The sequence below is a fragment of the Mirounga leonina genome, unplaced genomic scaffold (genome assembly GCF_011800145.1).
Source record: "Mirounga leonina isolate KUSES-001 unplaced genomic scaffold, KU_Mleo_1.0 Mir_55, whole genome shotgun sequence".
Lineage (NCBI taxonomy): Eukaryota > Metazoa > Chordata > Mammalia > Carnivora > Phocidae > Mirounga > Mirounga leonina.
Window position 1 is genome coordinate 3,922,272 of NW_023270816.1, and position 14,284 is coordinate 3,936,555.

The window sequence follows — 14,284 nt, forward strand, 5'->3', positions numbered from 1 at the left end:
GTGTTCTCGGGGCTCCATGGAGAGAGTTCCAGTGTTTGTACCCATTTGTAAATTGTCTTGTGTTCTTTTGTCTTTGCTACTAAAAGTGTCTTCTGCCACTCCAAGATGAACACAGCTTATCACTGGGATGATCAGAAGTTTCTGTTTGCATACATAATATTCACACATCATTTACACTTCCTAATAAACTGCTTTCATTTCACTCCTAGTGAATCAACAGCACAGTGCCTCTGGAACTTGTGTTTTATTAAACATTTCACCAAAATCTCTAGCTCAGTGTGGTTAGACAGGGGCTCTGCTGCTCAGAAGGAGTTGAGAGGCTTTCAGAGTCCAGTCAGCATGTAGCATAAACCACATCTCCTCAAGGGTGTCCGCTTGACAGCGTTTTCTGAACATTTTACTCACTTGGACTGGTTATTTATCTGTATCCGCTGAGCTAATCACATGTTTTGTGTGTATGTGTGTGTGTTTTCATTTGGTTTCTTGCTTTTTGTTTGGTTCTCTCCAGCAAACAGTTCTAGCCTCCGTTGTAAACTTCAACTGGCATTGAAGTTGTCCACGGGACTCACTTACAGAGTCGTTTTGATTCAGTAGAAAAAAACCTATAACTTAAGAACTTAACCTGGATAATCAAGCTATTTCCACAGTAGCAGGCGACATTCTTTGCAGCCCGAGAGCTGCAAAAGGTTGCCCGGTTGGGCTGGGACCCAGGGAATCTGGGCGAGAGCTCCCACTTTCCGTTCCCTGGCACCTGGCACTGTACCACCTGCTCATTGAAGGCTGGGGTGGAATGCATTTCCTGGTCCCCCTCCCTGGCCTTCATGAAAAGGCACAGCCTAAATAAAACACATGTTTACAACCGTTCCATGCCAGAGCAGATGGCAGCCCGGCACATCAGTGCAACACTGATATTCCTCACCCCCTGATGTAACTGTTGATGGGAGAGCTACAGATGTTCTCATCCGGGAAAAACGTCAAGTACGCCAGGACGTCCTCAGCCGGTGTGCAAGCAAAATGTAATTTTGTAGTAATAAACGAGCCTCCCAGCAACGATCTTAAACTATCTTTTTCTGTGCTCGCCCTCCTAGGCAATTGTATTATTTAGTGAGTTTTAGCTTTTTTTATTTGTTGACTCTTCTGTAGAGAATACACATACATCTACTGAGCTTAATTCTCTTCTGTCCTCCTCTGCATTCGTGTCTACTTTTCTAACAAAAAATCATTTTTCAGGAAGGGGCAATAATTCTTCTCAGAGATAAGAGCACTGTTTAGTGCTGGGTGAACATAAATAAATATGAGTATAAAAGGGAAAGGTTTCCTTTTCAAAGACGAAAGTCAGAATGTCCTTAGCTTTGCTTTGGAGAGCAGATAGGTGCTTACCCATGCAGTCATATGTCCTCATCCCCATGTCCACTAAGGAAGGCTGGCATAAATTGCACTCTTAAGAGATTTAGAGCACTGACTTTGTAGGACAAAAATGGTTTACTCCTTCTTCCTTTAAAACTCAAAAGAAAGAAAATATTTAATGAAGAACATTTGTTTTTTTGCACTAGTCACTGTGGAGGCAAGGAGAATTTCCTCATATAACCAATGCAGCCCTAACGTAGTTCATTTTTAAATGAAGGAACCAACTAATCTTTAAGAATCTGGCTCCTTCTGCAGATGAATGGATAAAGAAGATGTGGTATATATATATACAATGGAATATTATGCAGCCATCAAAAGGAATGAGATCTTGCCATTTGCAATGATGTGGATAGAACTGGAGGGTATTATGTTGAGCGAAATAAGTCAAACAGAGAAAGACATGTATCATATGACCTCACTGATATGAGGAATTCTTAATCGCAGGAAACAAACTGAGGGTTGCTGGAGTGGGGGGTGGGGTGGGAGGGATTGGGGTGACTGGGTGATAGACACTGGGGAGGGTATGTGCTCTGGTAAGCGCTGTGTATTGTGCAAGACTGTTGAATCTCAGATCTGTACGTCTGAAACAAATAATGCAATATATGTTAAGAAAAAAAAAAAGAAGAAGAAGAAGGTAGCGGGAGGGGAAGAATGAAGCGGGGGAAATCGGAGGGGTAGACGAACCATGAGAGACGATGGACTCTGAAAAACAAACTGAGGGTTCTAGAGGGGAGGGGGGTGAGAGGATGGGTTAGCCTGGTGATAGGTATTGAGGAGGGCATGTTCTGCATGGAGCACTGGGTGTTATGCACAAACAATGAATCATGGGACACTACATCTAAAACTAATGATGTAATGTATGGGGATTAACATAAGAATAAAAAAATTTAAAAAAAAAGAATCTGGCTCCTTCTGGATGATTTCTTGGGGTAAGTAGCAAGATGGGGGGACATACACTCTAGTGATAACACAAGGTTTAGATGTCCCCTTCCAAAGGTTCTGGTCCTCAAAGCCTTTGCTACCTTCCAGAAACCAACATCAGCTTCATGTCGATATCTCCTGGTCGGCTAGGAACAGCTATTCTGTGTGCTATCACTAGGGGAGGGAACGGAGAGAGGACAAATGGGTACCAGGCTTCGGTAATGGTTCTCAAGGGCTCAAGTGAAGACCACCTTCCAGAGAAACAGCCAGTGCACTCAGGCCCTCTAGGAAAACAGTGCCTGGAACACTGTCCTTTCAGTCTGGTGGCTGCTCAACAAATGGTTCTTGAATCGTATTCCCATCCTCTAGCCCTACTCAGAAAGGTGACTAACACCCTAAATATTAGCTATCATCCTGGTGGTTGTTGTTGCTGTTAAAATTTGGCTACAATATTAGGAGGTATCTGTCATTCGTGCTTAAAATTAGCAAAGACTTAGGTCCCAGGAGAACACTAAGCAAATGCCTTTTGTTGTTTTGTGATATTTTGTTGAAAGCAGACCCCTAACTCTTTGTTTCCAAATTTTCTGTGTTCGCAGGAATACCCTGGTTGAGAACCACAGTTGCGACCCTGGGAAGACTAGGGATAACCATGGCCTTTGAAATTGTTTATTTGGTAAATTCAGAATTGTACCCAACAACATTACGGTAATTCCAACCTATATGTCTGGTTTCTCCTAAGTAATTCTGCAGCCAAACGTTTTGACGTAAGAGCCGTGAAATAGTTTCCTTAACTTGGTGATATATTAGCCTGGGCTGAATTTAGTCGGGAAAGAAGAGGTGCTTTGAGTTATGGCTGCTTTCTGCATTGCTACCTTCCGCATTTTTTGAAAGAAGTATTTCTCATACCAGTATCTTTATACACAGCTGTGGTTTTGTGGGATCAGATAATCTGGTTAGAGTACTCGCTTAGATGTGGGTTAAAACTGTCTTCATCAGCATCACCCCGTTTAAAGGCTACAGCCTCTGTTCTGACCACACTCCACATCTTGCCGCTGTGCGCAGCTGATGAATGCAGGACAGAGTGAAACAGTGTGCATGGGCTGCAAATTGGCCTCCTTTCCTGGGGGAATATTGGTGGGCACACCTTACCGTCAGGTGAGGGTGCCAAGGCGCCACATCAGCATCATGGAGTGGGCTGCAGAGTGAGCCACCGGTGGGATGATGTCCACCTCACCGTCCTCACTGTGATTCAGCTTTGCCCAGGTGTGAAATGGGGCAGAATGGAAGTGGTTTGCTTAGAATATGGGAGTCGTAGCAGTTTTCAGAGGTAGGAACTATAGAAATGGGAAATATTACTAAAATGTCTTTGTTACTTATATAGCTGAATATTTTACTTATCTTGAATATAGTTAAATATTTTTTATTTAAAACAATTTTTTTACTCTACAGAAACTTTGGAGTTTCTCTTTGCTCAGGTTTATGTGATTTTGGGGGAATCATAGCCCCGTTTCTGCTCTTCCGGCTAGCGGCCATTTGGCTAGAACTACCTCTTATCATCTTTGGTAAGAACTCGTTGTATACATTATTCCTAAATCCCTTCATCCATATTCTTTGTATTGATAGAACTCTATAGTGATTATTCGGTTTGCTATTAATGAGATCATTTAATTTTTTAATGACAACCACTTGAGTTTTGAGTAGCCCATCCGATTGCGAAGACATGTGAAACACTAAATGCTTTTAATTTATTTTATTTTAAAGTGTCCTGATGAGTCATGTTCAATTTAGCTTTCTTTGTTTAGGTTCTGAGTTAAATTCCAGTACTATAAAAGTCTTACGTATTGGGAAACGGAGCCAATAATTTTCGGGGGACCAATTTGGACCTTCGGTTTGTTTCAAAATAAGCCTAAACACTAATTACATTTTTAAATGTTCTGTATCTGTTGAGATCATATCTTCATTTGCTTTGATGGGAGCATGCTGTGCAGAAGGAACAGAGGACACAGAATCCTTTGCCTGAGTAGCCAGTAGCCTCTGTGCTGGCCCTCAGATTCATACCCTGCTTCCTACTTCAATCTCCACGGGCCACATGAGGGGATAGAACCATAGCTTAGGGGCAGGGGGCTTAAGATAATTCCATCCAGCGCTTCTCAAGTGCTGTTCCAACCTTTCTGCCTGGGTCGCACACCCGCCTCCACCCTCCTCAGCAAGGAAGAACACAGGTGGGCCCCTTTCTCACGTACTCTTCCTCCACCGCTGCGTCCTTACTCCCAGCGGAGAAGTTTTTCACATATTGCCCCGCAGTTCAAATTATCATGAAAATATTGAGTCCATGAGGACATACATCCTTAGTAATGCAAAATCCCTAACAGTGCTGGCTAAGGATAGTAAAGCTTCTAACCATTTGACACCACCGAACTCAGTACAAGATTATTTCAAAGTATTTCATGGGATCTGATAAACAAGCTCTGTGGCCAGCATGAGAAAGCAAAGAGAGTGCCATTGTTCGACCAAAAGCGGTCCGGGAGCCATGTTTCAAGGTCTCGGCCTGGCCTCCAGGGAGTGCTGGGAGAGCCGGCCCTTCCTGCAGAGTCTGGCTGCGGAGGGAGCCACACTTCCGAGCCATCGGTCACATCACAGTGTGATTAATCCAGAAAGCAGAAGGTGCCGGGGGGGAGCACAGCACAGGGCCACCTGACCTGCCTGAGTCAAGGAGGAAGGAAGCATGTGTCGTTGAGATCTGAGGCGAGTAGAAATTCCCCACGTGGGGAGTGTGGGCTGGGGCTCTGGGCAGCGGGAAGGCCAGTTAGAGGACAGAGACTGTGTGCGCTGGGGCAGGGAGGGAGGTGAAGCTGGGAGGCAGGCATGGGCCAGACCAGGAAGGCTCTTCCCTGCCCTGCGGTTTGCTCTCTTTCCAAACGGCAGTGGAAGCTAAGAGCTCTAAGCTGGGATTGACAGTGCTAGGTTTGCATTTTAGAAGTCCGATCTGCAAATAGGTTGCAGGGGGACAGTGTTGGTGGTGAGTCAGTTTCATCAGGAAGGGGCTCCTGGCGGCTGGGGTGAGGGCGATGACACACGGAGTGTTGGGCGTGGAGAGATTCGAGAAATACATTAAAGTAAAACCGGCGAGAGGGATGAGTGAGTGGGCTTGCTAGAGCCAGAGGGGGGTGGGAGGGCGGGATTCCTGGCTGGCAAAGGGGGAGACCCGGGCCCCAGAAGCAGAGCCAGTGGGTCTGGAGCTGGAGGGAGCAGGGCAGGTGCTCAGGGGCAGATCCAAGAGAGAGCAGGCGGACGTGAGGCCTGACTCGCAGGGGTGAGTGCTGGTGCTGGCCGGCATCCACCTGCCAAGACCAGCACCCACCTGCCAAGGCCGGCTGTGGCGTTTTCAGGGATGTTTGAGCCCAGTTGTTAACCTGGCCGTTATTAAAACACATATATCAAATAGATTAAAAACAGAGGTAATAAATGCTCAAAACCCATTTACATCTCCCGGTTACGGGTGTCCTTCAGGTTACTTTTGTCTCGTGTATCCTTCTGGGGCAATGCTCTACGCAGGGTGTCACCGCGCAGCCCTTCCCAGCGCCCTGTGCGGTCGTGTCCTGGCACTCGCGTGAAATGCCCACGGCGAGTGTCCTTGCACCATGGAAATCGGCAAACGCTACAAGCCGGGGCTTTATTTTCTGGACAGTTGGTTGGTAAACATTCACCAGCATAAGTGGACAGAATAGGGAAGGATGGTGTTTCCGGAATTTCGGCTCTAAAGACCAGCAAAGGCGGGGATGGTGACTGGAGGATCCCGTGAGGTGGCTAGAAGGGTCCCTACGATGAGAGGCTTGCGTCCGGTTCAGTGCTTCCACCAACTGGAGTGAGGGGGTTCATGGCTACACGGAGCAGCCCGGAAAGCCTCTAAGAGATGGCCAGTGGGGTGCAGTGGCCCCAAGTCTGACCGTGTGACATGGCCCAATAAGGAAAGGGACGGAGAGCATGCAGTAAAGCTCTTGGTCAGTAAAAGGAAGCTGAGGGGATTCCTGTCTGGTGGCTGCCATTTTCCCTGAGAGGCGGGAGGTGAGGTCTTCTGTGAGGGGTCGGCCCTTAGGCACCCATTAAATAATTGTTTGGGGGGTGAAGGAATGGATATGGGCAAGAGTCCTGGGGTGATGGGGCTGCACAGTGTCCGAGGAAAGTAGGGAACACTTCAAATAGTGGCAGAGGAAAACTGGAGAGCTGGTTAGGGTAACCCGAGGGCTGCTGCTGGTGAGGGCTGGTTAAGGGGGGTGAGCAAACTGCTCCGGGGTGAGCAGGGAGGGGCGACAGGGGCTGGCTGTGCCTTCCTGAGGCTCTACTGCTGTTCCCGATTCCGTAGGTATCCTGGCATCAGTCTGCGGTGGGCTCGTGATGCTTTTGCCCGAAACCAAGGGTATTGCCTTGCCAGAAACAGTGGATGATGTAGAAAAACTTGACAGGTATTGTATGAATTTCAGTGCATCTTAAATAAAAGCAGCATTTCAAACTACTGAGGAAAAAATACCACGGAGAAAATTGAACACTCACGGGGGGGGGGAAATGATATTAATTCCCATCTCACATCCTAGGGAGAAAATTCACATTTGATTTAGAAGGCTAATATAAGGGGCGCCTGGGTGGCTCAGTCGTTAAGCATCTGCCTTCAGCTCAAGTCATGATCCCAGGGTCCTGGGATGAAGCCCCACATCGGGCTCCCTGCTGGGAGGGGAGTCTGCTTCTGCCTCTGCCCCTCCCCTCTGCTCGTGCTCTCCCTCTGGCTCCTGCTCTCTCTCTCAAATAAATAAACAAACAAAAGAAAGGTTAATATAAAAAAAGCAAAACTATAAAAGAATGTGTGTTATTTTTTAAATGAGGTTATGAAGAGGGAAACATGTCTAAGTAAGGTGTTAAAACTCAGAAACAATCTAAAGGAAAGTAGAAATAACTTACATGTGCATCAGTAAGAAACTGATTATGAAAATGCTAATGTGTTCATGGTGTGGATTACTACACAGAGATTAAAAGAATTGAGATATATCTGTGTGGAATGACATGGTAAGATCTTCAAGATTGATCACAAAGTGAAAAGTTGCTGAACAGTGTGTTATAGTATTTATTAAAAAATCAAAACAATAGCAACCCCTCTGTGTAGCTAGATGGGAAGATGGAGGATGGAAAAAGAGAGAGAGATGATGGATAGACGGATGGTAGGTGGGTGGGTGGGTGGATGGATGGGTGGATGGGTGGATGGATGAGTGGATGGGTGGATGGGTGAATGGATGGGTGGGTGGATGGATGGGTGGATGGATGGATAAAAGTAGATAGAAGATTGGGAAGGAGAGAAAGAGAGAGGGATTACGAGAGAGAGAAGAGCATCTAACTCATGTGCAAGGAAAGTTAATATCCAACCAATACATAAATATGAAGAATTATATCAACAAAAATTCACACAACACAAATTCTTTCTAATTTCCTCTGCTTAAAAATTTTCATAATAAAAAGAGGATATGAACATGAGAATGTGTAGCAAAAGATCTAGTATTATAATATAGACCCTTTAAGGTTAGAAATGAATTGGGAAGAAGACATCACTTCTACACTCTGTAACTTTTGTATTATTTGATTTATTTTCTAATTACAACCCATGGCCTTATATTATCTGCATAATTCAAAAAATAACATAACAACTAATTTTTAAAATAAAATCAGCTATCTAAATAAAGACCTAGAAATTGAGGATGTGGATCCCTAAATATTAAAAAATTTTGCATCAAAAATATTTATAAGAAGACTGAAATGTGATAACTTCCTGGCACTGTTCACTCATAGATGGAAAACAGGGGAGAAGCTGACAATTTTTAAGTGCCTGTATGATCGGTGGTTTCACATAAGTCTTTTCACTTAATATTCAAAATGATTTGGGGCAATTACAATTCTTATCCTCACTCTTTTAAATACTAGGAAATTTGTGCTGAGAAAGATTCACAACTTTTCCATGCCAGGAGTGGCATTGACGCTGTCCAGGGGGCACGTGTGACTTGGTTGTTTGTGTGCCTTTCTTGTTTTATGCTGTATACTACTTGATGTTTTCTCTTCAAGTTCTCCTTTAATGTGGTGTCATCACCTCCCCAGAGGTAGGCAACCATTGCTTAGAGTCTCATGAGTCTTTTACCAAACCTTTAAAACTTATATACTGATTTCATTGGATTTTATTGTACTGTTTCTTGATGTTATTTTGAAAAGTATGATTGCTTAAATCATCCCAAAACTTGCCTAAGAAAGACTTATCAGTGTATTTAAAATAAAACTATCAGCTCATGTCTCAGCAGCTGACTTATAACAGGACTGGCCAGTCAGAGGACTGGGGGACATTTGCCCCATGAAGTCATCCAAACAGATTCTTAAGCTTGTTTGGAAATCAAGTGATGAGTAATGGCTTATTTCTCACCCAAAGCTCTTCCTAGTTTTCACTCTAGAGCAATGCTACCTGAAATTTGGAGTGAGATGGAAGATTTTCTTTAAGATCTTGCCATTTTGTCAATCAAAATTAAGAAATTTATTTATTTATTTATTTATTTTAAAGATTTTATTTATTTGAGACAGAGAGAATGAGAGAGAGAGAGCACATGAGAGGGGGGAGGGTCGGAGGGAGAAGCAGGCTCCCTGCCAAGCAGGGAGCCCGATGTGGGACTCGATCCAGGGACTCCAGGATCATGACCTGAGCCGAAAGCAGTCGCTTAACCAACTGAGCCACCCAGGCGCCCAAGAAATTTATAAAAGGTGTTAAAACTGTGTGAAATCCTCTTGAGCATTATGCCATTGTAAGGTCCTGCCTCATCCAGAGCAGAGGAACATTTTGCTGACTGTGTCTTCCTAGACTATTGCTTGGTTTGTATTCGAGTTTGGGGGCCACGTCAGGGTGGGTGGCATCCCGTCCTGTCACATAAAGAACCTAAATGCTATAATGCTACTTAACCCCTTCCTAGGGACCAAAACAGGTAAAAACAAACAAACAAAAACTCCAGGAGACAGTCATTTTCATTACCTTTGAATTGGGTTTTTATGAGAAGTTATGCATGAGTGTGTTTGATGAAAACCAGTTATACTGGTGAGTAGTAGCAAGAAAACTCTGTTGGAACTAGTTGTATAATATTTCATAAGGACTTTCTCTTTTCTCCTTGTTTTGTTAGTCCATATACCTATAAATGTGGCAGGAAAAAGAAAACTCAAGTTTCCAGTTCTCACCTTTGAGGCCCCCTACCAAAGACAAAAGGAAGGAGCTCTTTAGGTTGACCCCTCCCAAGGAACCGATGTGCCTTGCAGACACGTGTGTGTGTCCATTTCAGCTACGTTATGCTCCAAGTGTTGGTCATACTGTACAAAGACAGTCAAACTATCCAGAGTATTTTTATATAATGTGGGATGAATTAGGATTTAGAGCGCTATTGACATTTCCGGGAACACAGTATGTGGCTGCTTTAGCGAAGAGCCTGTTGTGTGGACAGCTCCCCCTGAGTTTTTTTCTGAAACTGGAGCAGTGTCTCCCACCCATTCAGTGACAGAGGGACAAGAGAAGCCTTCCCCAAATTCTCACGACTGCTTGCTCCATCACAGAGGTAGGATGTGCCAAGTGGGCATCTGGGAACAGGATGCAGAAATGGGTTCATCAGACCTGAGCAGAACTGAAGCTCTGACCAGAGGGCTCTGAAGATTGCAGGGAGGATGAAGATCTGGAAATCCTGTTCATGAAGAGGCAGAATTGGGCCACATGATACCGAGCCTTTCCTTTCTCTTCTCGTTTTGAGCTCTGTAAGCCGCTGCAGCATCTGGGCTTGCCGGCATGTTCAGGCTTGATTCCATCATTAGGAACAAATCCGCTGTCCAATTTGAGGATTTGGCTCTACTATTTCGTCAGTCGGTTTTGGGCCTGCAATGATTCGGGATAGTTTGGGTCCTCCTTTAGTGAACATCTAAAGCCACACACTCAGTTCTTTTTTGAATGAAACCCATGGATAATGATTTCATGGGTCTTAATTTTGACCTTAAAGGGATATTTATCTTGTATTTGTGAGTTCAGTTCTAGGATGTGTTCAAGAGTGAAAAACATGGACTGTTCGATCTTGACCCTTTTCAATCTTGACCTTTTTAACTTGTCCTGAGAAAAAGCTTACATTTTAATTTAAAAGGAAGGTCAGTTATATCCATGCATAAAAGAATTAGCAGAAGCTTTATAAGTGATGTCATAGACACTAATAAGGGATTTGATCTTTCTTTTTTGTTACTGAGACTTTTGAAATATGGAGTTTAAATGCAAATGTGCCCTCATTTTTCTGTTGTTCTGCTTTATCTGTTATATTTGTTGTATTTTCAGATTCAGTATATATCTTATGCAGAATTTTTTAATGAACTATTTTGTGTGGACAGACAAAATGGGCACCAAGGGAAATCTTGCCAACGAAGAAGAAAATTCCACGCAAACACATGACAATATGTACCATGTGTGTGCCAACTGTAAGCTAAGCTTTTTAATCCTTAAAGCACAACAGAATTGAATATGAATGTTTGGTTTTTCAATGAAATAAGCACCGCTCTTTGAGGACTTAATGCTGCAGTCCCCCCTTATTCATGCACACATGCATTTTTGCTCCCTTCGCATCTCTCTTTGCTGTAAGATGACTGTTCCTCCTTGATACGCTCACCTTGGAATTGTACTTTGAGTTGATATTTTGGTTCTGGTAACAATAAAGAATTTTAAATTGTCAAGTAACATCGGTGTCTCTTCTCTCTCTTCCTTGTGAACGTTGTCACTCTAAAACTCTATCCCCACGTGACAGTGTATATTTCCTATCTGGGCAGCCAATTAGCAATGGAAATTAAGCGGTCCACTTTCAGTATATGTTCGTTGTTCCTTCGTGGGCTCTTGGTACCATTCCTAGACTCAGATGTGACCCAGAATAGCATTCAGCCTCTACTGGTCTTGTATTACACTTGCAATGCCCATTCCCTTCGCGCGTGCGGCTCTCTGCCCAGTATCCCCTGTGCTGGGCTAACGTCAAGTTGTCAGTAACAGATTTCATTCCCAAGAATAGAATTTGTTCTCATGACTACCCATACATGCTGCAGCTTTGAAAACATTCATCTCAGTGTCAGGAATAAAGACCTTAAAACATGTATGTCAAGCCATCTTTTGCAGATAAGATAAATATATGAATGACTTACTGGGACTGCCCTGCTTTCTTCTCTATGATCTTATAGGCTTCTTGGTCCTTTTTGGCAACTATGCCTTATGAGAAAGAGAGAAATCACCTAAGTCTGTGAGAGTTACACTATTTAAAATTGGTAGGATAAACGAAGAACACGAAAACAATGAAGCTCAAAAAAAATTAAATCAAAGGAAGGACAAGGTTTATTTTCAACAAATGTTATAGATGTGTTACTTTATTATTACAGAGTGCAACAGTCCATGGATGGGAAAAATTTATCCACGATAACGCTAAAAAACGTTGAGGTTTGTCAGTGGATGGTGTAAGTACAATGTCTTAGTTTGATTACTGTCAGTTATTTCTGAGCACGCTGACTTCCCTACCCGTGTTCCAGCTTCTAGATATGTTGAGGAATCACTCTGTCTCCCATCCACTTAATTATTTCTCATTATTCCTTCAATCCAAGTAACAAACCTTGACACACGAACATAGACACCAGGCTTATTGGGGCGGGCACAGCCAAGACCCCAAGAAGTGACTCCTTGTAAAATGTACTTGTCCTTCTCGAAGCAAACCAGAGGCCCTCCACTGTCACCCTATACAGAGAGAGGGGAAAAAAAAAAACCATGTGAGGATTAAACCACCATCCTTTTATTATGGGGTATCATCCTTCTGTTATCCAAATGTAAGTTTTCCCAGTATTTGAACATTCTATTCCAATTAGAAAGGAACTTGATAGATCATTTGAATATCTGCTGTCTTCAGTACTTAACATAGTGTATTTATCAAAACCACACCATTTAGTGTTCCTGGGCAAAAACTCCCTTGTGAATGCCGCACTCATCCCTTCCTGCCTTGGGGCTTCTCTTAGGCAGAGGAAACCCCAAAAGCAATTGCAAAGGGGGTGCAGTTGGTCTCTGTCTCACACGCTCCCTGGCTTCCCTGCTAGAGAGGCCACCACCTGGGCCCCCTCCAGCAGCACGCCCCCCCAGAGGATGCATGGCCTGTGGCAGCGATGGTACGTTAACTCCTCCCTCACCACCGATCTGGAACTCCGGGCCCAAGAAATCCCCTTCCGTGATCTCAATCTGAATGCAGGGACAGACCTAAAATCTTTCTGGGTAGCATTTGGAGGCAGCCTGCAGTTGACAAAGCCTTCCGGAATCTGCTGCTTGGGGGCTGAAATATCTAAGAGGCCAAGACGGAAGATTGACTTGGTTCTTACCTGACAACTGTCGGTGCCTCCAGCCAAATTCCCAGCACACAGCTCTGTCGATTTGACTCTTCCATTCAGATACTCATAGCGGTTGCACACCTTGTTCTCGATCACAGGCAGCTGGGTTTCCTTGAGGAGACCTGCGCCAAAGGTGCCTGTGTTTAAAGAGATTAAAGAAATGGTTATACTGGATCCCAAACATGCCCACAAGAACAACACAGCGCGGTGACAGATCAATTGTTTGTCCGTGAGGTTGTATAAAGCAAGAGGTCAGTTCCTGATACGACTGGAATGCTTTTCCTTTTAACCCTTGAGGGTGTAGATACTATATAAGAGTTCATGTTCCCAAGACCTGGATTTAATAATCTGGGTTTCTTGATGGTTTTGGGGGGTACATGTTGTTATCTTTGTTTCTTTTTTTAACTATAAAGAAATATTTTGGGGGGCGCCTGGGTGGCTCAGATGGTTAAGCGTCTGTCTTCAGCTCAGGTCATGATCCCGGGGTCCTGGGATCGAGCCCCGTGTCGGGCTCCCTGCTCAGTGGGGGCCTGCTTCTTCCTCTCCCTCTGCTGTTCCCCCTGCTTGTGCTCTCTCGCTCTCTCTGTCAAATAAATAAAATCTTTAAAAAAAAAGAAATATTTTTCAATATGTAAAGAGAGACTGAGAAATACAAGTGTTACTAAAAAGAAATATTTTTCAATATGTAAAGAGAGACTGAGAAATACAAGTGTTACTATAACATCTATTCACTTTCAGTTTCTTTTAGATGCTTTTTTATTCTACTTACATCATATTGCACAATTTTATACCTTGATTGTTTTCACACAGCATTATATAATAAGGGCTTTCTTAGAACGCTGCAGTCTTCATAATTAGTATTTTAATGGGGAGTGACTGCTTCAGGGGTGGGGGTTTCCTTTTAAGGTCAGGAAAGTGTTCTGCAAACAGGGGTGGTGGTTGCAGAACACTGTGACTATACTAAATGCCACTGAGTCATACTCTTCAAAACAATTAAAATAGCAAATTTTACGTTATATAGATACTTGATCACAATATAAAAATGAAGAATAGCTGTCATGTACTGGAATTAGCCTTTTCAGGTATAGGCTCATGAGGTGGTGTATCTCATTTAACTCTTACAATAGTCCCATGAAACAGGGGCTTCTGTCATTCCTGTCTCACCTAGAAGGTAGCGGAGGCTGGGAGGCGGGCCGTGCAGTTTGCCCAAGATCACCCAGCCAGTTGGTGGAGGAGCTGGGATTTGAACTTGGGTCTGTGATGTCATTGCTCCAATTCTTCACTCCCCTGCTCCCTGGCTCCTACGGTAGCCTCCAACTTTCCACTTCTTTGTTCATGCATTTTATTTATATTCCTTAATATTTTCTTAGCTCTGAGTTTCCAGAAAGTATGTAGACATGTTTATGGCTCCCAGTTAACATTGCCAAATTATTTCCTAAAAGGGGATGACTGCGTAAAATTTCACTAGGAAAATAAAAGGCCACTTCACCCCATACTTCTGAGTATTTACTATTTT

At 43.7% G+C, this 14,284-nt stretch overlaps 2 protein-coding genes across 4 annotated transcripts in view; one reads left to right on the forward strand and one right to left on the reverse strand.

Moving 5' to 3' along the window:
* The window catches only part of LOC118001907 (solute carrier family 22 member 3), an 87,428-nt gene extending 76,330 nt beyond the window's left edge, over positions 1 to 11,098 (forward strand). For both annotated transcript variants that reach the window (XM_034992094.1, XM_034992095.1), the window contains exons 8-11: positions 2,925 to 3,033; positions 3,778 to 3,890; positions 6,692 to 6,791; positions 9,522 to 11,098. In XM_034992094.1, the coding sequence (XP_034847985.1) occupies positions 2,925 to 3,033; positions 3,778 to 3,890; positions 6,692 to 6,791; positions 9,522 to 9,582 (383 nt within the window). In that variant the 3' untranslated portion in view covers positions 9,583 to 11,098. The remainder of the gene's footprint in view (positions 1 to 2,924; positions 3,034 to 3,777; positions 3,891 to 6,691; positions 6,792 to 9,521) is intronic.
* Positions 11,099 to 11,698: 600 nt separating this feature from the next.
* Positions 11,699 to 14,284, reverse strand: part of LOC118001906 (plasminogen-like) — a 38,921-nt gene continuing 36,335 nt past the window's right edge. The window contains exons 18-19 of one of the 2 annotated variants that reach the window (XM_034992092.1): positions 12,760 to 12,905; positions 11,699 to 12,130 (exon numbers count right to left, since the gene is read on the reverse strand). In XM_034992092.1, the coding sequence (XP_034847983.1) occupies positions 11,969 to 12,130; positions 12,760 to 12,905 (308 nt within the window). In that variant the 3' untranslated portion in view covers positions 11,699 to 11,968. The remainder of the gene's footprint in view (positions 12,131 to 12,759; positions 12,906 to 14,284) is intronic. The other variant, XM_034992093.1, reaches the window with a different exon arrangement.